Genomic DNA, 26899 nt, shown 5'->3' on the forward strand with positions numbered 1-26899 from the left:
CAAATGTAATAACATTCATATTTATCTGTTTTCATTATTAGTGTTGTGCATTAGCTATGTTTAATTTTACAACTGCTAACTGCCGTTAGCTAGCAGCTAACAGCAGCTAACAGCAGCTAACAGCTCATTGGGATTTATTGCTCTGTACTTTGTTCAGGGTTATTTATTGTATTTTATTTAATGTACAGAAGCTGCTGGACTGATGCTAACCACCATCTTGATTTCCTCTTTTTGTAGCATGAATCCGGTGAGCCTGAGTTCAACCTGCTGGACCTGAGATGATCAATCAGCTGAAACACTGAGTGTCTTTAAATCTAGACTGAAAACTAACATGATTAGAGTTGGTTTTGAGCAATAATCAATGAAAAATAAATCAACAATCTGTTGCACTTAACAAAATGTAACGCTGCAGTTGTTGACTGTGAGTTCTGACTTTGTATTTTTGATGTATTTCACTTTGAAATACCCTCCTGCTGAAAGCTGCTACACAAATAAAACTTGACTGAAGGGTTACAAAAGCATAAAATCTTACCAAGTATTTTATTCTTTTCTACTGAAAATATCTTTGCTTATTTGAAATCAGTTTAAACTAACTTACAAATAACTTTTCAGCAAGATGTAGACGCTTGTTTTAAGTTAATGATTCCTGTATATTGATAATATTGGCAGATTATTTCACTGATAACATGGGCAGAATGTATCGTTATAACTAAAACAACAGTAAAATAAGTGAAAATGATCTGAACCGGGCCATGAAATGTTCCCTCTCCATAACCTAGATTTGTTTAACAACTTAATGCAACAGAAATCTCTTCCCTGCTCTAACACCACATCCTCCATATTATTCCCATCAAATGTATTTCAAGTTTACAGCAGGACTTATTAAAAAAAGCCTCTAAATCCTCAGTATCTTGATTTGATTTGGGTTTTTTGTTTCTCACATCAAATGGATGGAACAAGGAGACCAAATAAAGCAAAAACTGAAGACAAACAAGAGCGTAGACAGAAGCACAAACTGGACGTGGCTGCTAGATTTTACAGCCATAATTTACTTTAACATCTCATAATAAAATCTTTATTAATTCAGAAGATGAAATACGAGCTAATGGGGTGAAAACATGAGGCGGTTTGTAAAGAACAGAGCCTGGTTTGGTGTCATTATGCTGATTAAATGGATCAAAGTTTCCCGGTTGAAGGGAAGCAGTTTGCCCTTCAGAATAAAAGCGTTTAAACCAGGAAGTTATCTCAGCGAGACGCAGAACTGACTGCTTAAAAGTTCCCTGACAGCTACCCGTTAGAATAATTATTCATTCTGTCATCAATCTGAAAGCGGCAGGTTTATTATAATAAAAGGACCGAGCAGGCAGATGAAACCTGCCCTGGTTTTATGGGCTGCGGCTCGTTACCTTATTTAATCAGAGGGAGGCATCAGAACCGGCCGTTATTCAGAGGAACCGTTCAGTCAGGAGTCGGTCTGAAGCTCCAGACATGATTCCTCCAGCTGTGACTGGAACCGTCTAACTCAAACCTACAAACTTCATGTTGCTTTTACCATAAAGAATTTGAGCTCCAGCATGCTGTGACTGACCTGTTACAGCAAAGTTAGTAAAGTTTATCTGTCCTTAAGATCCTCCCCAGAATATATGGATAAAACACATTAAACTACAAAAACTTTAGTAAGTCGCCGCGTCTGAATTCGATTTCTTAAATTTAAATGTTGAACAGATTTTCACATTGATCGATTCAGTTTTTATTACGCACATTTTGAAATATTTGTGATACTTTCTGTTATTTTCACTTATTTATCATGGTAGATGTGACGTTTTGTTACTCATCATATTGATTATAACTTGACATCAAGTGAGGTTTGGTTTAATCCAGTTTAGTCAAGTTTAGCTTACCGTAGCTTAGCCTAGTCTAGTTTAGGTTATCTTAGCCTAGATTACCTAGTTTAGTTTAGCTTAGCCTAGTCTAGTTTAGTTTATCTTAGCCTAGATTACCTAGTTTAGTTTAGCTTAGCCTAGTCTAGTTTAGGTTATCTTAGCCTAGATTACCTAGTTTAGTTTAGCTTAGCCTAGTCTAGTTTAGTTTAGCTTAGCCTAGATTACCTAGTTTAGTTTAGCTTAGGTTAGCTTAGCCTAGCTTAGCTTACTTTAGTTTAGCTGCCAGTATTTTTATATTTGTCCAAACATTATTTCACTAAAACTATTTTTAAAAATTAAATAAAAACAACAAAAAAATCAATGTGGAAGTCAACATGGCAGAGCAATGTAATTATAATATTATAATAATGTAATTTTAGGTTAATCACATAATTAGTGTAAAATATTATTAGGGTTGAAGCAGCACTGCCACCTGGAGGTGGGAGATGGTATTGTTTAAACTCAATAATTTTTTTTACGATTTTGCAGACAGTTTGCAAAAAACTCACAATTATGCAACAGCACAAAAAATGCTGGGACCTGTTTTGAAGTGCGAATTTCCCCGATTGAATTGATGTGGATGTAATTGGAATCACATCCACTTAAAAAGCCAAATTGGATTTTCAAATGAGATGCAACAAATTTACTTTAATCTAAAAACAGATCTCATGACCACTAAATTACACTTTACATTTATTACCGTTCCTTGAGCCTTTTTATCTGTCACATTTTTCCTTCCACACAATTTTCCAACCACATACTTACAAGATTCAAAGACCTGCAGCTGCTTGTGGAAGGAGTCGATGACTGCTGAAAATTTGTTGAGTCTGCAGATTTCCACATGATTAGGTGATAAATTTAAATAATTACATTTAGCTATGAAACATTGTAACTTCTTGACAAACTGATGTTTTAGGTATATTTCTCCTGAATCAATAATCATCAAAATTAAGAGGATTAAACACTTGAACACAAATCACTCTGTGTATAACAAAACTTTATGGGTTTTTCAGTGTTGTTGAAACATTTTTATGGTATTCTAATTTACTAACATAAAAACAAACTTGTTAGCAAAGAGCCGTTAGCCGTTAGCATTCAGAAAAGGATCACTTTAAGGATGATGCATATCTCAGGTTTTTGGTTTTCAAATTCAGCTTTCCGTTTGCACATATTGATTTTAAACACCTTCTGCTGCCCTCCACTTGTCTGCTTTCTGAATTTATGGGGAAAAATAATCAATTTGCTGTCCTTAGATAAACAACCCAAAACTACTGATTAAAAACACTTAAGAGTACAAGAAAGTCTGGTTCCTTTCGGGACGTGACAGGAAGTGGGAAGCTGTTAAAACCTTTGCATGTGTAAAACGTTTCCATCTGTACATTGTACTCAAGTAAGAGCAACAACTTCAACATAATTTTACTCAAGTAAAAAGTATTTGGTAAAAATAAAATCTAAATTAAAGAATTATATCGTCAGAAGGACCAAAATATAAAGTTACGTGGAAATTTTTGTATTTTAAGGACTAAAATGACAATAATTTATATAAGTAGCAAAAAATTAAGAGACTTTTTTTTCCAAATCAGTTTCTTTCAATAGAAAACTGATGAAACTTTAACAGAAACTGCCGGTGTGTGTCTGTGAGTTTCAGGTTAAAACTTGTTTGTTTTTCATTCAGTGGGTAGAAAATCCAGAGTTTTACTCAAGTAAGAGCAGAAATACTTCATAATACAGTTACTCAAAGTGCAGCGTAGTAAAAATACTCTGCAAAAGTACTTTTTCTTTTCAAAAAAGTTAATTAAATGTAATTGAGTAAATGTAACTTGTAACTACTCTCTGGACTCTGAATATTTCTGCAAATTCAAAGTCTTAAATATAACAGCATTGAAACCAATTGGTTTGATTTTGACGAGAAGTAAAGACTGAAAAACTCAAACAGTTTTTTCCATCCCTGTTTGGAATTTCACCTGAACTTAAAATAAAGCAACAGACTGAGAATAATTGTTTTATTCAGATATTCTCATAAAAGTGATCAAATATAATGAGTTTCCCCTTCAGACGGGATTTACTTATGATATTTCTCCTTAAAACTAAAATGAAACGACCACATTTCTTTGCCTTGGCCGCAGCTGTGATGAAGGAACAGACTGAATTACATACATCTCCTCCGTCTCCAGGACAAAACCAAGTGAAAACAACACCAAGCTCTCGCTCCAAGTCGCAATTTATCGATCGCTCTGAAGCTTCGCCCACTTGGCAAACAGTCAAGGGTGTAAAAAGCTCCCTTCGCCACAGACGACATTTTCATGCACACAAAGTCTCATCCGGTCATTTAAGTTCCCGGCGTCTCCAGAAGTGACCAGAACAGAGGGAGGCACATCGAGGAGAGAGCAGCCTGATGAAACGAGCGGCTTTCTGCATGACAGGGAGGCCAGATGGCAGTTCCCTCCGTCAGCCGCCGCAGCCAGCAGCGCCGGGCCGGCACAGATGGGGACGCCGCCGGGACACAGTGTACCGGCCGTCAGCCCTCAGGTCACAGAAACCAGCTCTGGACAGGACCGAGGAAACGCTTCACCATCCACGACTCTGAGCCAAAGCGCCAGGAAATGAATGGACTCTTTCTGCTCCGGTCACAAAGGAAACGCAGTGTGCATTCACTGCGTTGTACGCAACATGAGCTGCGTTCCCATCCGACATGGGAGGAATGGGATTACGAAAATAAGTTTGCTTCACGGAAACACTGCAATTTGAAAAACAAACAAAATCACATTTTTAGATAAAAACGCTTCTGCGCTAACGTGAGACAAACTGTTTTTTTAAAAGTTAGCAGAATGTCAACAGTTTTAATCAAAATGTTAATAATTCTAACTTTTAACTCATAATTCTAATTTAATGAGAATTGGGATTACGATTTCTGATTTAAAAAAGAAAAGAAGTTTCTGCGCCATCACAGAAAGTCACATGATCAACAACTGTATGTTACTACTGGCGGAAACGTCAAAGAAGACGACAGGAAGTGGTAGGAGGACGACGACGCTGCATGTTTTTTAATGACTGAGAGTGAACAAACTAATTTATTTTAAGTTAGTTTGTTATTTCATGGAAACACAGCATATCAGCACATTTGTAATTGAAATGCAGCTGGTATTACAGTTTTTCTTCCTTGCTACCAGCCTTACATTAAGTCTACGGAAGAGGATTAAGGCCACTGGAAAAAAAAACATTTTTAATTTTGACTTTTTTTTCCTGAAAATTCCGACTTTAATTTCAAACTTTTTCTCAGAATTCTGACTTTAAACTCTCAAAATTTAAACTTTCATCTCAGAATTTAAACTTTTTTCTGAAAATTACAACTTTAATCTCATAGTTTTTCTCAAATAACTTTAAACTGAGAATTTAGACTTTTTTCCCTCAATATTCAAATGTAAATCTCAGAATTAAAACTTTTCTCAGATTTCCAACTTTAATCTCAGATTTCCAACTTTAATTTCAGACTTCTGACTCTAATCTTCTGAGAAAAAAAGTCAGATTTCTTTTTATGTTGTTTGTTTTTAGTGGCACTAATCTTCTTCCGTACAAGCCAAAGAGCAAAAGCAGCAGATTTAGACCCCCAAACACCCAGCTTGACAATAATCTGGCAACGTGACGTAGATCTTTTCAATCATATTGTTTTACTATCAGCAAAGTTTCCCTTAAAATGCCTAAATGACTCTAAATTTAAATCCTCTGCAGCTCAGCAAACCAAGTCTTTCAATTTTCCACACCAGAAATTTGTTGTAAAAGTTTTTCCTTCTAATTAAAACAAACAAGTTTTCTCTCCATCAGCCCATTTCTATAAATGACGTCCAGGATTATTGACAAACTGCCTTATTAAAACCTCAAGGATCAAACAATCCCTCCAGGTTTGACTCCAGCCAGATGAAGGAGGCAGCAGCTGCTTCCCGCAGCAGCAGCAGCCTCTTTGTCTCCCATCCTTACCCACACTGGTGGCTGGGGCTGAACTCTGGGGGACACTGCGGCGGCGCCGCCGGCTCCCTGGCCGGACTCCCCGCCGCGTCCAGCACCCCGTCCCTCAGGTACGGGTTCCCCGGCAGGTCCCCGTTCACCTCGGAGTGCGGCGCGCCTGTCTGGGGCTCGCCGACCTCCTCCTCCGTCTCCATCTGTCCACCTGAGGCTCAGATGCAGGGTTGCCTCCAGCGGCGCTGCCTCCGCGCTCCGGGCAGCATCAGATCCCGGAAAGAAGCTGTTAAAATCTGAGCAGCGGCGGCGGCGGCAGCAGGTACGGCGGATAATCTCACACTCCACTCCTCCTCAGCTCCTTCTCTCTCACCAGGCCCCCCGCCCCCACCTCTTTCTGCTCTCCCACTCGCAAACATTCCTCCACATGGGGAAACAGAGGAGGGCTCATTGAGGTGACAGCTCCACCCGCGGCTGAGGAGTTGTTGAGGGAAATGAAAAAGAAACTCAGACAAATCCCAAAAAATGAGAAAACAAACGCAGCCGAAACAAAAAAAAAGGAAAGAGAGAGAGAGAAGTGAGGAGTGTTTTGCATTCAGTCGGTGTTTGGCGCTCTTACAGTGCGCTCTGCAGGTCAGTGCAGGGAGGCTGTGAATCACACAGAGCGCCACCGTGTGGGGGCGGCGGCGCTCAGCAGGGGGTCCGCTGTTCCGCTCAGACCCTCCGACAGACACACACACACACACACACACACACACACACACACACACACACACACACACACACACACACACACACACACACACACACACATTGTAATCACATCCATGCTGCGTTCTCCATCACAACAGCTGATTATAATATTCTGATTACAGCTCAGGATTCATGTAATTCAAATACAGCTTATGATTGCGGCTCTCTCCCCAGGGTGTCATCCATCCAGGGCAGCAGATCACTCCAGAATGAAAAGCTACGTTAGCTGAATGGATTTTCTGTTGATCATCCGGAGGAGGAGCTACACTTAAGGGGTATTTCACATTTTTTGAATGAATCTGAAATGCATTTGATTCTCAGGTTAAAGTCGAGATTATTGGACAGGAAGAAGGTGAACTGGACAGTTTTGAACATTTATGATCTTGTGCAAAAACGTAACAGCAATGTGCTAGAAAAAGCTCAGAAATGTTGAGATTATTTTTCTATTATTCTAAAAAAAAATGTAAAAACTCAGTTTGTCTTTTTGAAATCTGGAGTTTGTATAGATTATTGTACTCTTAAGCTGTTTTTTATTGTTCATCAGAAATATCTTATTGTATTTTTGTCACAAGATATAAATTGTTTTTCATTCTTTACTTCCAAACATATACTTAAAATAATTTATTGATCTGTTATCATGTCCATATTTCTTATTGCAATGCTAGCTTTGCTCCTGAAGCTAGCATTAAACGAAAAGGTTTTTGACAAGAAAAAGAAAAAAGGAAGCGTCCAGCAACGGCTGCAAAACACCTATGGACTCTTAATAATTATTGTCAATAAAACGGAGAACAAGTTAATTTTTTTTTTACATATTTTGAAGAGTTGTGCGTTTGCCCAGAAGCTAATGGTGTTTGGGGGTCATGTGGCATGGAGAAGTTTGGAAACCCCTCCTCTAATTTGTAATTGAAGCATTACTTAATGTTTCTTTTTTATAAAAAAAAACATTTCCCTCCCCTTCCCCCCAAACTGCAACCCCCAACATCATCCATTCATCGAACAGTTAAAGACCCATGACGGTCTTCTTAAGGGTTCAGCCAATCAGCATCAAGGAACATAAACACCGCTTCCGGATTGGCTGCTTTAAAAATGCATGTCAACAGCGATGCGTCCAGGTACCTCAGCGTCACAAGATGCATTTTACTTCAAATATTAAACATAATCTCTACAAAAATATATGTAAAAATGATCCATGAATAATTTGGAGTTACTTCCACAAAAAATAAAATAAAATAAAATAAAATGACCAAATACTGTTAGCGAGTTTATATACACATTGTATATAGATGTACCGGTTCATTCATTCATTCAAATTAAAGTGAAAGAAGGGCAATCTGAGATTAAACTGATAATTTAATCAAAACTAATAATTTAATGATAAACTTTATGAGAAAATCTTGTAGAATACATTTTAAATAAAATAACATTATATATCGATCCGTATAGAAAAACCGTCACTGACACAACAGGTGGACAACTGTGTGATCTAATGCCTTCTGTGCAGCGCGCGCACACACACACACACACACACCAGTCATTTCCCTTCAGTTGATTTATTGCCTAATTTCCTGAACTTACCGTTGGGAGTGTTAAATGTCTGAAGGTTAACAGTCAAATCCTCGGATCAATGTCCGCGGAAGAATCCAGTTTATCCGCTTCAAGCGCTCCGAGTCGGCGGCGCAGATCGATCCTCCTGACGGCAGAGCAAATGTTGGATTATTCCTTTATTATGACAGCGCGCCGCGGTCATTTCCTCCCATGCTAAAGATAGAAAAAGGAAAATGTCACACAAGCTGCTTGGTGTGTCTGTGGGTCCAGGTGGCTTTTATACGAGTTGGACTTTCAGCCCAAACTCTCATCAGCTTTCAGAAAATGTTGTTTTGACATCCGGTAGATATATAAATAAATTATAAAGCATAAAATGAGTCACTGAGCATTTCCTCTGAGTGGCGGTCCATGCGGGACGGATCCACGCAAACAGGTGCAGAGCGGAGATTGATGCGCTGAAGAGACTCCAACCGACTCCAACACGCAACCAGGCAGGAAGCAGCGGATTGGCTGCGCTCACTGCCTCTGCAGCCGTCCGTTCATCCTCTCACTTCAGCCCGGAGAGAAAACCGGGCAGGAGGGGAGGGAAAAGCCCTGATTGGTCCCGCATGTGTCCCCAACTTTGACTCATGATGCGTTCAAGGTTCAAAAGAGTCTTAAACTCAACGGAGCGACGAGACCGACTGGTGGTTTGGTAAAAACTTGGTAAAAATCAATGTTGAACGTGTTTGTTCGGGACATTTGATGTCTCAAAATTTGGCCAATCAAACAATAAGGCAGACAGGAGAAAAAGTTGGTGAATTTAGATGATTGTCAAAAACACAACATCTTACTGTTGGTCTTGTTTTTAGTGCAGATATTTAAGTACACTTGAAATAAGACTAAATTAGTCACAAGTAAGTTTTCAGCAAGAAATAGCAGCTTGAATAAAGTAAATAATTCCTTCATTTTGGATAAATTTATATAAATTCACACAAGTCACAAAATACAACTTCACAAACCGTAACATTGATCCAAAACAGTGAGTAAAATGTCTCATGTGCACATATGTCATTTTTGTGGGACACTTGTACAAAGTGCAAAATAATTGTATATTTTATTTAATATACTTTAGTAAAACCTTACAAAATAAAACTGAAAACATTTTTATCTCCAAAGTACTCCTACAAAATCATTGAAAAGGCTAAACTTTTTTATTTCATGTTTTTCAAGGTAAAAAACGTAAATGGCAGCACTTAAAATGCATTGTCCTTCCAGAAACTTTAAATTAATTATGCATATTTTTGTGCCATTTATTGATTTTCAACAATAAATGGCGACATCCATAAACATCGTTTATAAAACGTAACTTTAATTTACTTTTCATGAGCAAACATAACTTTTAATTTATTCAGTTTAGAGTTGTAGATGTAACATTGATTTTAGACTCACTTTTACATGCGTGTCTCATAAAATAAACATGTTTATTTCATCTTACTACTGTTGTTGTGACGAGCGGCCATTTTGAAACGCGTGAGTTGCCTCCAGTGTCCCGCTGGGAAATCCGCCTCAGACGGCGTTGAAGATTATTCCAGTTAACTAAAACTAATGAAATAACGGAAACTGAGAAAACATTTTTTGTTAACTGAAATAAATAAAAACGGCAACTGTTGGGGGGGGAACTGCAACTAACTGGAACTTAAAAAACTAAAACACACCAAAATTAAAGATGTAATATCATTTTCATGTTTATAAATAATGTATTAGCTTTTCAAACTGATGTGAAATAGATTGTTTTCTCCCACATAACCAGTTTGCGTCATCTGTCGGTAAATTATGGCGCTCCATGCGCCCCCTAGTGGCAACGCTACGCTAGTCCACAACAGTTGGGAGAAAACACCAATTTGGTTGTTCAGTTGAATACATTAAAAAAGTGTTTTCTGCTGATCATTCGTTATCCAATCAATGCATACATAATCACAATACAATTCACTGACTTTTTTCAAATCTGTACCTAAAAATTAACCAAAGTATGAAATAACTACTAATATAGCTAATAAAAACTAAATTGAAACTAAATATTTAGCTAATATTAACTAAAAAACCCAGCAAATTCACTTTAAAAACCAATTAAAACTAACTAACAGGAAGTCACAATGAAATAAAACAAAACTAGAATGAAAACCCTGATTCCAGTTGACTTTTCAGACCTGGAAGTGGGAATTTCAGAATTCCAAGTAAAACTTGAACGCACCATAAAACCACCAGGGGTCCCTGAATCAGTTCTCTGCACAAAACAAATGTTTCCGGTTCTTATCTCCACGACGGAGCAGGAAGAGCGACGATCCAACCACTCGGTGATGAATTACAACATAAATCAGTGTTTTTACGTCAAACAGGAGCCCAGTAAATAAAGTGACACAAAAGGTTATCTGGTATTTATAGAGGAGAACTTGGTGAACTTTAATATTTCCTAAAATATTTCCTATAATCAGTTTGCATCAGTGAATAAAAGGGAAGACTTGATGTGATGGTAGACGCAAAGATCTGAATAAAAACAGAGGATAAGGAATCCGGATGCATTCGGTGTCTCAATAAGAGACGAGGGACACGAGAGACGTCTTCTGCTGAGAGGACATCCAGTGATTTAGAGTCTGGTGAGTTTTCCTGCGTCTGGTTGTTACTCAATGTTGGCAGATAATAAAGTTAATGGCAGGCATTTCCTGAACAAAGAAAAAGATATGGAAATGCACTAGAGAGGTACAATGAAATGCAAACTTCTATGTTTTTCCGTTAAATGATTTTATTATGCACAGACATTATTTAATAGTGAATGAAATAAAGATGTGTAAAAATACACCATAATTTACCATTAAAAATTCTTGTTTGACTCAATAAATTTCAACAGTAACAAACAAAAAATATAGAAAACATGAATAAATAAAAAGTGTCTGCCTGTCAAAAATGCCTTTATTTGCAATAAAACAAGTAACTTACAGGGCTGACCTGAAAGGCCAGAGAGGAAGAGTCCATCACTTCCTGGTTGGTTTTCAGTTTGTGACACCGAAAAGCTGTGAGACTTCAAAAGGCTTTCTTCTGGTAAACCTTCAAGAAAAACTGTTTTTTATTGTTCTGTGATGCTTTAAATAACAAACTGAAGCTCCCAGAATCCACATCTCAGATTTTAATTTACTTCTATTTCTAAGTTTGACGTTTTTCCCTGGGCCGGCTGGCAGCTGACTTGATGCTGAAAATATGTTTCTCATTCCAGACGATGGATTTCAAATCCTCTGGAATCTGTTTCATCTGAACGAGGAGAACCAAACGCAGAATAAAGGACGGAAAAATCGGATTTAATACTTAATAGATTATTAGTGCAAGTAGTTAGATGGTTAGTGATTAGCTAATGGTTAGTTAATGATTAGTTAAATAGTTAAAAGATGTAAATATATTTTAAGAAAATTTTATTTCTTATACATTTCTGAGTTTATATATATTTATATATATAATTTTATCTTTTGGATTCAAATTTGAAAAAAAATATTTTAGTGGATTCAGTTCATCTCCACTTTTTTAGAAGTTGTCAAAGTAAAAAAAACTTAAGAACTTTAAAAGATTTGTTTCAAATTTCACAAACTTAGAAATCTAGAAACTGTACTCGGCTTCCGTTGCCATAGAAACCACAGAGACAGGTCATATCAAAACAAACAGACATGCAAAGACTGACTGGACATCTCTCACTGGTAAACGGTTACTTTATCACTTGACAAAAAGTTTGGACATTATACTGTTGGTGTTTTCATTTTTCTATCTTATTTGTGGTTTGTGGTGGATTTTGCAATCCAGAAACTTTTTCATAAAAAAAGTCACCTTAACAGTCCATCAGCGCATCCACACTGGAGAGAAGCCGTACAGCTGTAATCAGTGTGGCAAAAAATTCACCCAGAAAGCCAATCTTTCTGGGTCCATCAGCACATCCACGCTGAATTAAAGTCATACAGCTGTGATAAGTGTGGGAAAAGTTTTACCAAAAAAAAATTATTTGAATGTTCACCAGCGCATCCACTCCAGAGTAAAACCATGTAAGTGTGACCAGTGTGGGAAGAGATTCACTCAGAAAGGGAATATGAAGAACCATCAGCAAAGCCACACCATGGAAAAGTCTTTCACCTGTCATCAGTGTGGGAAGTGTTATATTTACAAGCAGTCTCTTACACAACATAAGAAGTCTCATCAACATGAAATATATTCACCTCAGGTCTAAAGTTTCATTTGGTTGACATACAAAGATCTCAGAGAGGTCAACAAAAGATATGTCTGACCTGAGTTAAGGCATTTCAATACAAATTATGTGAAAGCACCTTGTGTGTTTTATTTTACAAGAAATCACACAACACACTCTAATTTATGAGTTAGTAACACTTTAAAGCCATAAATGACACAATAAACAGTGTAATTTATTGTTGCTGCACCTGGTTCACTGTGGTGACGTTAGCTGTGGTATTTCCTAACATAAACCGTTATTATGATGGTGGAAAGACTAATCATTATTACATAGCACCATTTTATAGTGCTATCGGGTAACCACGTTAGCTTCAGTTGTAGAAATGCTGTATATATTAAACATAAAGATGGGTAATGGTGGCGACAGTGGTAAGAGTTTTTCCTTCAGTCGTTGGGTCACCAGTTCGATTCCTCTGTTGTTGTGTACTTGGGCAATAGATTTAACCTGCCTTGTCTGCTGGTGTTTATCAAAATGGCTGATTGAGCAAAAAAAAAAAAAAAAAAAAAAGCTTCTGCTCAACTAAGATCTGCCACAATAACTTTGGTGGTGGATATATTGTCCCAGAAGTTACTGCAATAAACAATAATATTGTTGATTTGAGGCCATTCTGCATAATAATGCAAGAACAGATTCTCAAAGGACAATAAACTTTCAATTCTAATGGATATTTAACACTAGAACTGGAAAACACTTTAAATATCCAAAATACATAAACAAAACAGAAACAACAAATAAAATTAGTTATGAGGCCTGTAAAGAAAAATGTCCTTTAAATAAGGATTAGCTGAGACCAAAGCAGCAGACTGAAAACTTTTATTATCCACTGTTTGGTAGAAAGAGAGAAAAGAGAAAACAATAAATAATGCAAATGGAAATTATTGAGCTTGTTTAAATTTATCATGTGATTAATGGATTCATGACTTGCTGCTCCAGGGCGGCTGTGGCTACGACCCAGTACCTTCATCAGTGTGTGGAAGGAAATCAGTGTGTGGAAATCATGGAGAGCATCTTTAAATGTCCTAATAAAATGCTATATAAATCGAACATAATTCATTTAAAAGAAATCTGACTTTGCAATTTGACGCCTTGAAATTAGGCCCCTGTCTCTTTAAGAAGCTCCTGTTCTTTCTGACACTCAGCTCATCACAGCGACGCCTTTCCACTACGCTGGACTGAGTAACAGTTCATTCGATGAGCTCAGCAGACGAGCAGTTCCAGCTGAGTGTTTGCCAATTGCTGCTGCCGCTAGTCTGGAGGAGCTGAGTGTAGGAGAGACAGGTGGTATAAAGTAAAATCAACATTTATGAGCTTTATATCACGCTATAATGTTATTCGTTCATCAAAAGCATACCTGGAGTTGCTTTCACAACCTCTTCATGAGACAGAGAGTCTTCAGTCAGAGGCTTCTTCAAATTCACTGTAACACAGACTGCTACAGGAGGTCTTTCCTGCCAACAGCCATCACCATCTACAATAACTCTTTGAAGAATTTGAATTATTTAGTGACAACATTTAATTTTTAAATTGAATTTGAATGTGCACTGTAAAAACAATCTACATATACATATTTACAAAGAAAATTATTTTCTATTCTTGCTTTTATGCATTTATATTTAAAACGTCGAGCAAAGTGGAACTGAGGTCAAAATCCTCGTTTGTGTGCAAAAAGTTGAATAAAGCCAATTCTGATTCCATTTTGGTTTAGACGAAAAAAAACACGTCTACTTTTGTTTTTTAAATTTTCATTTTGTAGGAAAAACGGACAGCCTGAAAATACACTGACCTACAGGAGATCTTTCCTGCCAACAGCCATCACCATCTACAATAACTCTTTGAAGAATTTGAAGTAATGATTTATTACAACATGCTGCACAGTGGTGCAGCAGGTGGGCTCTCTCTGGGCATGATGGGCTCTCTCTGGGCATGGTGGGTTCTCTCTGGGCATGGTGGGTTCTCTCTGGGCATGGTGGGCCCTCTGTGGGCATGGTGGGTTCTCTCTGGGCATGGTGGGCTCTCTCTGGGCATGGTGGGCTCTCTCTGGGCATGGTGGGTTCTCTCTGGGCATGGTGGGCCCTCTGTGGGCATGGTGGGCCCTCTGTGGGCATGGTGGGCCCTCTGTGGGCATGGTGGGCTCTCTCTGGGCATGGTGGGCTCTCTCTGGGCATGGTGGGCCCTCTGTGGGCATGGTGGGCCCTCTGTGGGCATGGTGGGCTCTCTCTGGGCATGGTGGGCCCTCTGTGGGCATGGTGGGCTCTCTCTGGGCATGGTGGGTTCTCTGTGGGCATGGTGGGCTCTCTCTGGGCATGGTGGGTTCTCTCTGGGCATGGTGGGTTCTCTCTGGGCATGGTGGGCTCTCTCTGGGCATGGTGGGCCCTCTGTGGGCATGGTGGGCTCTCTCTGGGCATGGTGGGCCCTCTGTGGGCATGGTGGGCTCTCTCTGGGCATGGTGGGTTCTCTGTGGGCATGGTGGGCTCTCTCTGGGCATGGTGGGTTCTCTCTGGGCATGGTGGGCTCTCTCTGGGCATGGTGGGTTCTCTCTGGGCATGGTGGGCCCTCTCTGGGCATGGTGGGTTCTCTCTGGGCATGGTGGGCCCTCTGTGGGCATGGTGGGCTCTCTCTGGGCATGGTGGGCCCTCTGTGGGCATGGTGGGTTCTCTCTGGGCATGGTGGGCCCTCTGTGGGCATGGTGGGCTCTCTCTGGGCATGATGGGTTCTCTCTGGGCATGATGGGTTCTCTCTGGGCATGGTGGGTTCTCTCTGGGCATGATGGGTTCTCTCTGGGCATGGTGGGTTCTCTCTGGGCATGGTGGGCCCTCTGTGGGCATGGTGGGTTCTCTCTGGGCATGGTGGGTTCTCTCTGGGCATGGTGGGCCCTCTGTGGGCATGGTGGGTTCTCTCTGGGCATGGTGGGCTCTCTCTGGGCATGGTGGGCTCTCTCTGGGCATGGTGGGTTCTCTCTGGGCATGGTGGGCTCTCTCTGGGCATGGTGGGCTCTCTCTGGGCATGGTGGGTTCTCTCTGGGCATGGTGGGTTCTCTCTGGGCATGGTGGGTTCTCTCTGGGCATGGTGGGCCCTCTCTGGGCATGGTGGGCTCTCTCTGGGCATGGTGGGCTCTCTCTGGGCATGGTGGGCCCTCTGTGGGCATGGTGGGCTCTCTCTGGGCATGGTGGGCCCTCTGTGGGCATGGTGGGTTCTCTCTGGGCATGGTGGGCCCTCTCTGGGCATGGTGGGCCCTCTGTGGGCATGGTGGGCTCTCTCTGGGCATGGTGGGCCCTCTCTGGGCATGGTGGGCCCTCTGTGGGCATGGTGGGCTCTCTCTGGGCATGGTGGGCCCTCTGTGGGCATGGTGGGCTCTCTCTGGGCATGGTGGGCCCTCTGTGGGCATGGTGGGTTCTCTCTGGGCATGGTGGGCCCTCTGTGGGCATGGTGGGCTCTCTCTGGGCATGATGGGTTCTCTCTGGGCATGGTGGGTTCTCTCTGGGCATGGTGGGTTCTCTCTGGGCATGATGGGTTCTCTCTGGGCATGATGGGTTCTCTCTGGGCATGGTGGGTTCTCTCTGGGCATGGTGGGCCCTCTGTGGGCATGGTGGGCTCTCTCTGGGCATGATGGGTTCTCTCTGGGCATGATGGGTTCTCTCTGGGCATGGTGGGTTCTCTCTGGGCATGATGGGTTCTCTCTGGGCATGATGGGTTCTCTCTGGGCATGGTGGGTTCTCTCTGGGCATGGTGGGCCCTCTGTGGGCATGGTGGGCTCTCTCTGGGCATGGTGGGCTCTCTCTGGGCATGGTGGGTTCTCTCTGGGCATGGTGGGCTCTCTCTGGGCATGGTGGGCTCTCTCTGGGCATGATGGGTTCTCTCTGGGCATGGTGGGCTCTCTCTGGGCATGATGGGTTCTCTCTGGGCATGGTGGGTTCTCTCTGGGCATGGTGGGTTCTCTCTGGGCATGGTGGGCTCTCTCTGGGCATGGTGGGTTCTCTCTGGGCATGGTGGGTTCTCTCTGGGCATGATGGGTTCTCTCTGGGTACTCCGGCTTCCTCCCACAGTCCAAAAACATGACTGCCAGGTTAACTGGCCTCTCTAGGTGTGAGTGTGTGTGCATGGTTGTGTGTCCTGTCTCACTCCTCCTGACCCATTAGGGACAAGGGTGGATTTATTACAACATTTAATTTCCCTTTGGGAACTTAATTTGAATATGCACAAATTTAACCTTGTCTTTCTATGCAGATATTTACAAAATAATGTATTTTCTTTTCTTGATTCCATAAGTTTATATTTAAAACCTTGAGCAAAGTGGAACTGAGGTTAAATTCCTTGTTTGTGTGTAAAAACTTGAATGAAGCCGATTCTGGTTCCATTTTTGTATCCAAAATACTTTTCAAATTTGAATCTTTTAAACTGTAATTGCCGTTGTTCCCTTGGAAACCAAAAGCAGCAGCCAGACTGATCATATCAATCAGACGTCCTGATCATCTGCTGAACGGTGAGTTTGTTTTCTGTAGGGTAGGAAATATCTGGTGGTAGCTTTGTGTTTAAATAATGCTGAAAACATATGAATAATCCTTTATTCCTGAGTAAAACTGAAGTTGACTAAAGATGATTAATCACAGGGCCTGGATTCGATTTCACTTTAGCTTCTATGTTTCTGAATTTAGTTTTTTCCCTTTTTTCTGTGAAACTGGTCATGAGACAAAATATGTTGACCTTTCAAAACAAAACAAAAAACAACATGTTTATTTATGAATTTTCTGGCAACATGTTGTGATTCTCTCTGATTTTCCTGCTTCAACCAGAGCTGGATCACAAATGGAGGACATTCAGGTGGGCGATGGGACAGAGGTGAGTCCTTTAGATGCTTTATGACCCGAGTTCACGCTGACGGTGTAAGCTGGTAGTTCAGGTTGGTTTAGAGGAAATGCACATTTCCACAGACAGCCGTAGTAATATACTGTAATATAGATGTCCTTTAGGAACTCTTCATCCATATCTGCATATTGATCTGTTGTTTTCTAAACCTACTTAATTGCTATTTGTTAAATTGTTACATTTTCATCTCTTGCCTCAGTGTGAAGGAAATGTTCAGCTTACTATGCTGTTAGCTGCATGTAAATAGTTTCTCCTGCTGATTTTATCCCGTCACAAACCCGGCGAGGCGGTCGTCGCTTCTGCATCACGTTTCCTCACAACCTGAACTTTGCTAGAGCCTGAAATCTGGATCAAACCGCTCCTCATGTGACATCACACATCTTTGTAACCGACAGTCGTCCTGGCAGGCTGTTGCTATGGCAACAGTAAACAAGCCACTGGCCTCTAAATGATTATCCTCAATCATTAGAACCAGCTGACAGCTGTAACATATTTATGTTGTTCATAGAGGGATTATCACGCTGCGTCAGCAGCCACTCTACTTCGCATGTCAGAGTAAAGGCTACAATAAATTATTCTATCTACAGTCAGATAATAGAATAATGTACAACTCCCCACCAGCGCAGATCACCTCTGTTCACCTGGCGAAACTCCTGCACACAGCATTGCTGCATGGGTAGACGCCAGAGGTTTTATTTTAAGCACATCGTCTCTGTACCTCACACTGCCTCCCGGTCAACCGGATGCATTTTAAGTCTTTGAAGGCTGATGCTGCGTTCACACCAAAAGCGTTTTGAGCATCAAGCGCAGCGAGATTCAAACCTTTTGGAGCATTTTGAGCGTTTGAAGCATCCAACGGAAAACAACGGCTAGAGCTGACGCGCCTCCACAGGAGCCGTTTGGGCCCGGCCCGGCGCCGTTCGACCCGGTCCTATCGGTCCTATAGCCCTGGTCGTTTTGCATTGAGCGGGATCATCACGTAAATCGAAGTCTTCACCTCAGCGACCGCAGAACAGTTTCCTTCTTGGGTCTCCATCCCGCTCTTTCTGTATGCGCTCATGAGCGTGGAAGCTGAGGGAAACGTTTACCTCAGATTTACATTTCACGGGGAAAAATCTCATCTGAATGTCGTCTCTGCTGGACTCGCAGCCAGCTGGACTACCGCTGCGGCAGGCGGGATTTCCCAGCTGGAGCGACAGATGCAGAAATCCCCTCGTTTTCAGCCTAAACGGCTTCTGATCGGTTCAATGGGAGAAATGCTATTTACCATTAAGAGGCGAATGTAATCCCAGTGTAAAGTAAGAATAGATTATGACGGGAATTGCTGGGTTTCATATACCAATGCAGATGGAGGGTCGGAAGTAAATTCAGCCCATTTGCTTCTGTTGATTTAGCATCAAAATGTCTAAAGTCTGAGTCCCTTACGGTTGCTCCAACCGTTCAGAGAGAAAGATGAACGTTATTTTTGTGTTTCAATTTTTAAAAAAACTTACTGAAAAAAGAGGAGAAATGTGGATCAATAATCTACAGCTAAAAACAGGAGGTGCAGAAACTAACAATGTTTGCAGCACCACTTTCTAACAGGAAACCTTCACATCGTTTAAATTGTATTTTCAGATATTTTATTGGACAGTTACTTAGAAAGCCAAGCATTCATATGTAAGGTAAGATATCTTATTTTTATGCTGTAGTGTGTCCCCAGAGCGCTAATGTTGTTAGCAGTTAGCTCAGTGCCAAGTCACGGACAGAAAATACGTTTATTCAGTGGGACTTTGATGCTAAAAAAATAAAAAGCTAAATAAATTAAATATAACCTACCCAGACATACAGTCACAGTGAGCTGTGACGATTCCCCCACCTGCTTCGTGTCTGGACACGAACAGACACGGACGCGGGGGTTTCTGTAGATCGGTGCGAATCGTTGACCTACACTGGACCAGGGACTCAACATTAACGTACAACTCCAGCATGAATTTGGGTTTACAGAAGCTAAATACATTATTTACCAGGAGATTCAAGCTCATAAAATAACATGAGTTATTGCTATCATTGCTAGCGATAGCATCGTTATCATCCAATTACTTAAAATAGCACAATTCACTACTCACCAGGCGGAAACAAGTCGACAGCCATTTAATGCTTCTTTTGATCCTAAATGCTTGACCCAACCTGAAGATAAATGATTGATTCTCCAGGCTTTTTGAAACTTTCTTCTGGCTCATCATATAATATGAGGTCTGCAGCTCCAGGTAGTTTCGCCTCGATGCGTGTAAATCCTCAATAGAGAAGTCTTTTTTTACCGAGATAATGCAGATCATATCTTAAATATAAGCATATTTTTTCGAGATGCCTCTGCTGTTCCAGCCTATTTAGGGCATTAGCTACTCGTTGTGATCAACTTTGCTTTGTTTGAACCGGAGAAATCCCCTTCTGGCCCTCCATCTGAATTTTGCGAGTCATCCAGATCACGTGATGAAACCCAGCAGTTTATTGATGCAGCATGTTGAAATGACAGCCATCGAAAAAGTCTAGTGCTCCTCTGATCCAGAGATCTGGTCTTTGTCCCGCCCCCACAGCCAACGAACCAATCACCAGCTACCTCCAAACCGGCCCGGTCTCTGATGCGCGTAATGCTTCTGGTGTGTACGTACCATTAGTTTATCACCTGCCGTGATGGATGCAGCTACATCTTCATTTTCCCTCTAAATGTGATCAAACTAGGAAGAAATTATTGTATTTTCTTGTCTTTTGCACAATAAATATGAATTCCTTTTTAAAATTTGTTTATTTGTTTTTAATTTTAAAAAATGACATTTTAGAAAACTCTAATCCGGTGCCTTCATTGCTCCATGTTAGTCTTATTTAGGGTGCGTTCACACTGCAGCCTGAAGTGACTCAATTTCGATTTTTTTGACGTAATGCGACCTGTATCCGATCTTTCCATGGCAGTGTGAACAGCACAGGTCGGATTCTTTTTCGAATGTGACCCATATCCGATACGTATCCGATTCAAATGCGACCTAACGTTCAGGTCGTATTCATCCGAACTGAACGTCACTGATTCTCAACAAATCTCACTATTATGCGTCCTGATACGCGCAAGTGGGAAGAAAAACAACAACCATGACGGATTATATGAGGATTAAGTTGTTAATATGCTGCTCCGGCCGGACAACAACTTGAAATATGTAAGCTAAGCTCCACCGTTAGCCTCCATGTTTACTTCCGCAAACACTGAGCACTTCTTCTTTTTATGGCAGTTGGCAGAACACTGAGAACGCTGACGCTATGGCGCCCTCTACTGTGCATGCGGGACACTTTCAGGTCGTTTGCCCGTTTACACTGCAGAACGCATACAGGTCGCATTTACTGGCAGTGTGAATGGCCCCGGCAAAAAAATCAGAATTGAGTCACTTCAGGCTGCAGTGTGAACGCAGCCTTAGAGGGACTCAGCACATCTTATTGAGAGCTGATGATTTAACTAATTGCTTTAATACTGTTTGTAAGTAATGTTCAATGTTTGGGCCATTTTCTCATGTTTTATCGACTGACCTGCATTTAGTGCTTATGGATTATTAAGATGCATAAATACCCACAAATGATCCCGGTATGGTGGGATTATTTGTTTGTAAACCCAGCAGCAGCCTGACTGCAGAAAGAGCCGGCGGCCATTAGAAGATACACAGGGAAGCTGGGAATGAGTCTAATACGAAAGAAACACTAAGGCTAAAGAAAACCTGATGAACTAGAAGACAGCGAGACAGGAGGGAAAACATAAACGAGCCAAAACAGAAACAAGACTGATATAAAATAAGAACTAAAGAACAAAGAGCTGGAGTAACTAGAAGGACTAAACAAAGAAATAACCGAACTGGAGCCATTAAGGACAGATGGACATAGATACAGACATAAAATAACTAAACCTAAAGTAACCAGATAAGAAAAGCTAGAAACACCACAGGGGGAAGAAATAACCTAACTGGGATTATTAAAGGAAGATGGGCATGGATGGGCTGTTGTAAAAAAAAACATTTTAGTAATTAAAATTATTCTTACAATTAATCGAGTAATCGTGAAAAAAAGATTAAATAAAACATTGGTAAATCTAACATAACAGCAGTATTACTATCATATATGAACATCAGTCCAATTATTCACAGTTGAGCTTCCCTAACAGTTACTTTTCTGTAGTTTAGAAAATTAACCTGTAACAATAAAAGCTCACTTTCTAAGTAAACCTGAAGAAAAGTTAGACAAAGATCTGAAATTATATTCAACTTAATAATAAAGAGGCAGGCTCACGAATACACTTATAACAAGTGTCTATGATCCAGCTTTCAGTTCATGTATTCATCTTCAGTGAGTTTAATAGATGAACTCTCACCTTCCCAGACATTTATGTTGGTTGTGTTCATGTTAGCAACGGGATTCGACACGGCCTGCATTCGTCACACACAGAAACATCTACCAGTATGTAACGTCACAATGCGCTTCGCCTCCCACTTGTTGCGACCAGGAAGAAATTACATTTATTTTTCGGTTATGTCAAAAGTGATTTTGGGCAACAAGAAAAAAAAAAAACATAAAAATTTTTTGCCAAAGACGATTTAAGCAAGAAAATCACATTGAGCAAAAAATGACATCAGCCATTATTTTAGGGAGGTGATGATATTATAGCTTGAGGTGTCTGGTCACTTCATACAGTTGCAGAGTCATGGTGTAAGAAAAAGCGATGATGTTTCTAACGAGATAAAACGAGGCAGCTGATTGTAAAGCAAACATTTCCATCAGCTTTAAAGCTTCGCATGTAAAGCTCGGCCGCCCACAGCCTATCCGCTTACCTGTATAAATACTCCTGCAGCGCTCTTCCCGCCGTTCGCCCTGAACCAGCAGCTCCCGGAGGAGAGGGGCTGCCGAACTCCAGGCATCATGCCAGTCGTTTTAAGGATGCTGATTGGTCCACCGAAAACAAAGAAAACCCAGATATTATCATGAAGCAGTAAAATCCTCCCAGGCCAGACGTTATGCTGCTAACACTTAGCTTTCGTCAACAACTTAGGCGGAAGTGAGAGCGCTGCGCAACGCAAATAACGACCTGGAAGGAACACAGTGCATTAAATAATAAAACATAACGAAGCTTCGAGGCAGAAATTTCCTCAAGAAATTTTAATTATCAAGGTACTCAAATCACTCAAGGAATCGTTTCACCCCTAAGCAGAACTAAACCTAAGATAGCAAGATAAGAAAACTAGAGACACTATGAGGGAGCTGAAATAAGGAACTAGAAGGACTAAATAAATAATCTAACTAGGACCACTATAGGAAGTTTGGTCACAATTAGAGGGAAAATGAAGATGCGGCTGAATCCATCCAGGCAGGTGATAAACTAAGCCTTCAGAGAGTGAAAATGTAGCAGGTTGAAGGGGAGGCAGTGAGGTACAGAGACAATGAGTTAAATATAAAACCTCTGACAACTGCAGACGGTGCAAAGCTGCGAGGGGGAGATGTAAATGATCTTATTATTCTAACTGTAAACAGTTTAAATAGAATAATGTATTCCAGCCTTTATTCTGAAGGCGACATGCGAAGTAGAGCGGCTGCTGATGCAACGTGACGTCGACTGACACAAACAGTATAGATGCATCACAGCTGCCGCTTGGTTATAATTTTTGAGGATAATGATTTAAGGTGTTTTATGTTTTCTGCTGAAGAATACCACAACAAACAAAATAGAACAAAACATTTCTAAGAATAACATGCTTTTTATGCTTCTTAATTCTCTTAATACAGTCATATTTAATAAATAAGCGTGAGTTATGATGATGAGGCTCAATCGTCAGATTAAAAATCCCTTCTGAAACCTGCTTTAAGCAGGTATTGAACTTATTTTTCATTACACCCACATATCTGCATGAACGTCTTTTATTGGTCTGATGAAATATTTTAATTTTATATGTCATGTTTTCATCAGCTGTAGGCAAGAAATCTTTCGTCAAATAAAAGCTTCAAAACTGTTTGTGTGTAATTAAGCTACATAATCAGTTTTACTTGTGAGCTCAATTGCTGAAATACATGCATTTCTCATTAATATTCTAATTTATTGATTGATTGTACTTTATGACTGTAAATATGCACAACATTGGATCACATCAAATCTATTTAAAGTTATTAAATCTAAGCTAAATTACCCCAAACCAAAACGAGTTTGCCTGTGTCCTTTCAGCTACCAATATAAAAACAGAAAATATGTTTGGAAAGGCCTTTGGTTTTTCCCTCTACAAGGTGTTATGGCAAATCTTTCATTCTGTCTTGTACAGTTGATTTAAAATTTTACTATATTTCTTTCTCTGTTTCTCCTGATTTGGTTCCACAGAATTATAGTGGCATCAACAGGAACAAAATTAATAATGACTCTAAGAGCAGAGCTGATGACAGAAAAAGTGACGAACCGTCCCATTCTGAAGAGGACAAACAGCAATTTGGGACCCTTTCAACTTTTCCTAATCTGGTTATCAAAACTGGAAAGAAGACTTATGTCTGTGACAGGTGTGGGAATAATTTCCTTAAGAAAACACAGTTGATAGTCCATCAACGCATCCACACTGGAGAGAGGCCATACAGTTGTGACCACTGTGAGAAGAGTTTCATTCACAAACAAAGTCTGACGTCCCATCAACACATTCACACCGGAGAGAGGCCATATAGTTGTGACCACTGTGAGAAGAGTTTCATTACCAAACAAAGACTGATGACCCATCAACGCATTCACACTGGAGAGAGGCCATACAGTTGTGACCACTGTGAGAAAGGTTTTACTAAGAAATCACATCTGACGTCCCATCAACGCATTCACACTGGAGAGAGGCCATATAGTTGTGACCACTGTGAGAAGACTTTCATTCATAAACAAAATCTGACGTCCCATCAACACATTCACACTGGAGAGAGGCCACACAGCTGTGACCACTGTGAGAAGAGTTTCATTACCAAACAAAGACTGATTACCCATCAATGCATTCACACTGGAGAGAGGCCATACAGTTGTGACCACTGTGAGAAAGGTTTTACTCAGAAATCACATCTGACGTCCCATCAACACATTCACACTGGAGAGAGGCCATACAGTTGTGACCACTGTGAGAAGAGTTTCACTACCAAACAAAGACTGATGACCCATCAACGCATTCACACTGGAGAGAGGCCATACAGTTGTGACCACTGTGAGAAAGGTTTTACTCAGAAATCACATCTGACGTCCCATCAACACATTCACACTGGAGAGAGGCCATACAGTTGTGACCACTGTGAGAAGACTTTCATTCACAAACAAAATCTGACGTCCCATCAACGCATTCACACCGGAGAGAGGCCATACAGTTGTGACCACTGTGAGAAGAGTTTCATTACCAAACAAAGACTGATGACCCATCAACGCATTCACACTGGAGAGAGGCCATACAGTTGTGACCACTGTGAGAAGACTTTCATTCACAAACAAAATCTGACGTCCCATCAACACATTCACACCGGGGAGAGGCCATACAGTTGTGACCACTGTGAGAAGAGTTTCATTACCAAACAAAGACTGATGACCCATCAACGCATTCACACTTGAGAGAGGCCATACAGTTGTAACCACTGTTAGAAGGGTTTTACTGCAAAAGCACGCTGATGTCCCAGCAACACATTCACAGTGGAAAGAGTCCATACAGTTGTGGCCAGTGTGGGCCGAGTTTTATTCAGAAAGGACATTTCATACTCCATCGGTATGGCTGCATAAGAGAGAGTCTGACCATGCCATGTCTGAATAGGAAGTGGTGTTTTTCAGAAGCCCATCACCAGGATACAATGATCAGCTTGGAATGCATGTAAACAGTTTCAATATAATTCATTACAAAAGCAAATTGAAGTTGCAGTGTTTTTTCATTTTATAAATAATCATAAAACAGAAACTAATGTAAATCTTCTCGCATGTAACAAATCAAGTCCAGTTTTTAGAAAGTGTCACTTATTGATTCCTGTTTTGTGTTTACCTGGAATTCACCATCACACCACCTGTTGTTAATGTGCTGCTTAGGGATTATTAGTCAAAGTCACACTGTATTGGCAGCTACTGTACTGTGCACATCTCCTGCAGCAAAAGTACATTATTTCAACTATTTAAACTATTTACAATTAGGCTAGTAAAGTTATTTACAACTCACAGCCAGCGCAGATCACCTCTCTTCTGCAAATACTGCATGCAGCTTTGCGGCATGTTTAGATGTCAAAGATATTTTTATTGCAGAATCTCTTTATCTCTTCACCATGGATAAGTTTTTATTCTTTAGAGGAACTCAATGCATCTTATTGAGAGCTGATGATCTTACTGTGAACAAAATTGCTTTAATATTCCCTGTAAGTGATTTGGATTGGTTTGCTGTCTAAATTATGTGGTGCAAAAGAAAATTTTTGTCCCAGTTTTCACCAACTGTTTTCTACCATTCCCTTTTATTTTGTTTTTATATTACAAATGGCACTAAAAAGTTATTAATGCACCTAACACTTGTAAAAAAAAAACATATGTATTTGCCACTCATATTTTGAAATGTTAGATTTTATGAAAATATCTATGTTTTCATCCACAAAACCTATACATGTCAGTTTTTTACCTCATACAGATGACTCGACTTTTTGTTGATGAAGCACGTTCATGTTAGAGTGTTTGTGTTCTTCAAAGAATGAGTCATAATGTCTCTGTTCCTCCAGTGGCTTCGTCCAACTTTTTTATAAAACTGATTCGAATGCATCAGCGACTCTGCTGTGGATTTGCTGCAACAAAACTCAAATCCTCCCTGATGCCGGCTGACAGCTGCAGAGGATCATGAAGCTTCTGACTTCTAAATGTCTTTGTGAGAGATGATAGGAGGAGTTTTCTTTTTCACAAACAGAACAAAAGCGCCGCGCTGCTCATCATTTCCAAAGCTGTGAGCTTGGTTTCCACTGTAGCTGAAATCAAATAAAGCTGTTGTGATTTACAAGTTTGGGAGGTAAAAAAAAGACGTTGTGGAGCCTCCCTGCTTTAGAAAATTCAGGAAACACCCAAGACAAGCTGGAGGTTCATCAGAGTCACACTGAAACTCAGCTCTGGGCACTTTGAACGCCCACGGTCCGGAGACGGAGTCTGTCTCCAAAAATAAAAACGGTTGCCACTTTATTTTGTTCTCTGTAAGTAAAAATATAAATCTCAGGGTCAAAAATGTGTATACTGGCATCAGCCACGCTTCTGCCAAACAATATTTTTTTCAGATCTACACATAATCAAAATTAAATGACTGATAAACTCATGAAAAACTGTGAAAACCAGTTCAGACCCAGAAGCCTTAAATTGAAGTAAAGTAATTATGAGGTACTCCTTTTTATTATTTCATCCACTTTTCACAATCCACAAAGTACAAATTCTTGTATTTAAAAGCCTTCTCTTTCTCTAGTCCAAACATGTTTCTTGTCAAACAATTTCAGCTGCTAATTTAATTGCTACTTTAAGATTTTGGAGACCAGTCCATGTTAGTTTGCTATTTTTGAAGATTTTAATCAATTTCCTTTTCCCTTAGAGATA

General features: G+C 40.4%; 1 protein-coding gene and 1 pseudogene across 1 annotated transcript in view; one reads left to right on the forward strand and one right to left on the reverse strand.

Annotated features, from left to right (window-relative positions):
- The window catches only part of LOC106922607 (calcium-binding protein 8), a 31493-nt gene extending 25414 nt beyond the window's left edge, over positions 1-6079 (reverse strand). Inside the window, exon 1 of the mRNA XM_088012105.1 lies at positions 5898-6079. Within this exon, the coding sequence (XP_087868231.1) occupies positions 5898-6079 (182 nt within the window). The remainder of the gene's footprint in view (positions 1-5897) is intronic.
- Positions 6080-7927: 1848 nt separating this feature from the next.
- On the forward strand, positions 7928-24946 carry LOC148155736 (uncharacterized; annotated as a pseudogene).
- The last annotated feature ends 1953 nt before the right edge of the window (positions 24947-26899 follow it).

This window comes from Poecilia mexicana, unplaced genomic scaffold, assembly GCF_051168715.1.
Source record: "Poecilia mexicana isolate PSO_F unplaced genomic scaffold, ASM5116871v1 scaffold_13, whole genome shotgun sequence".
Lineage (NCBI taxonomy): Eukaryota > Metazoa > Chordata > Actinopteri > Cyprinodontiformes > Poeciliidae > Poecilia > Poecilia mexicana.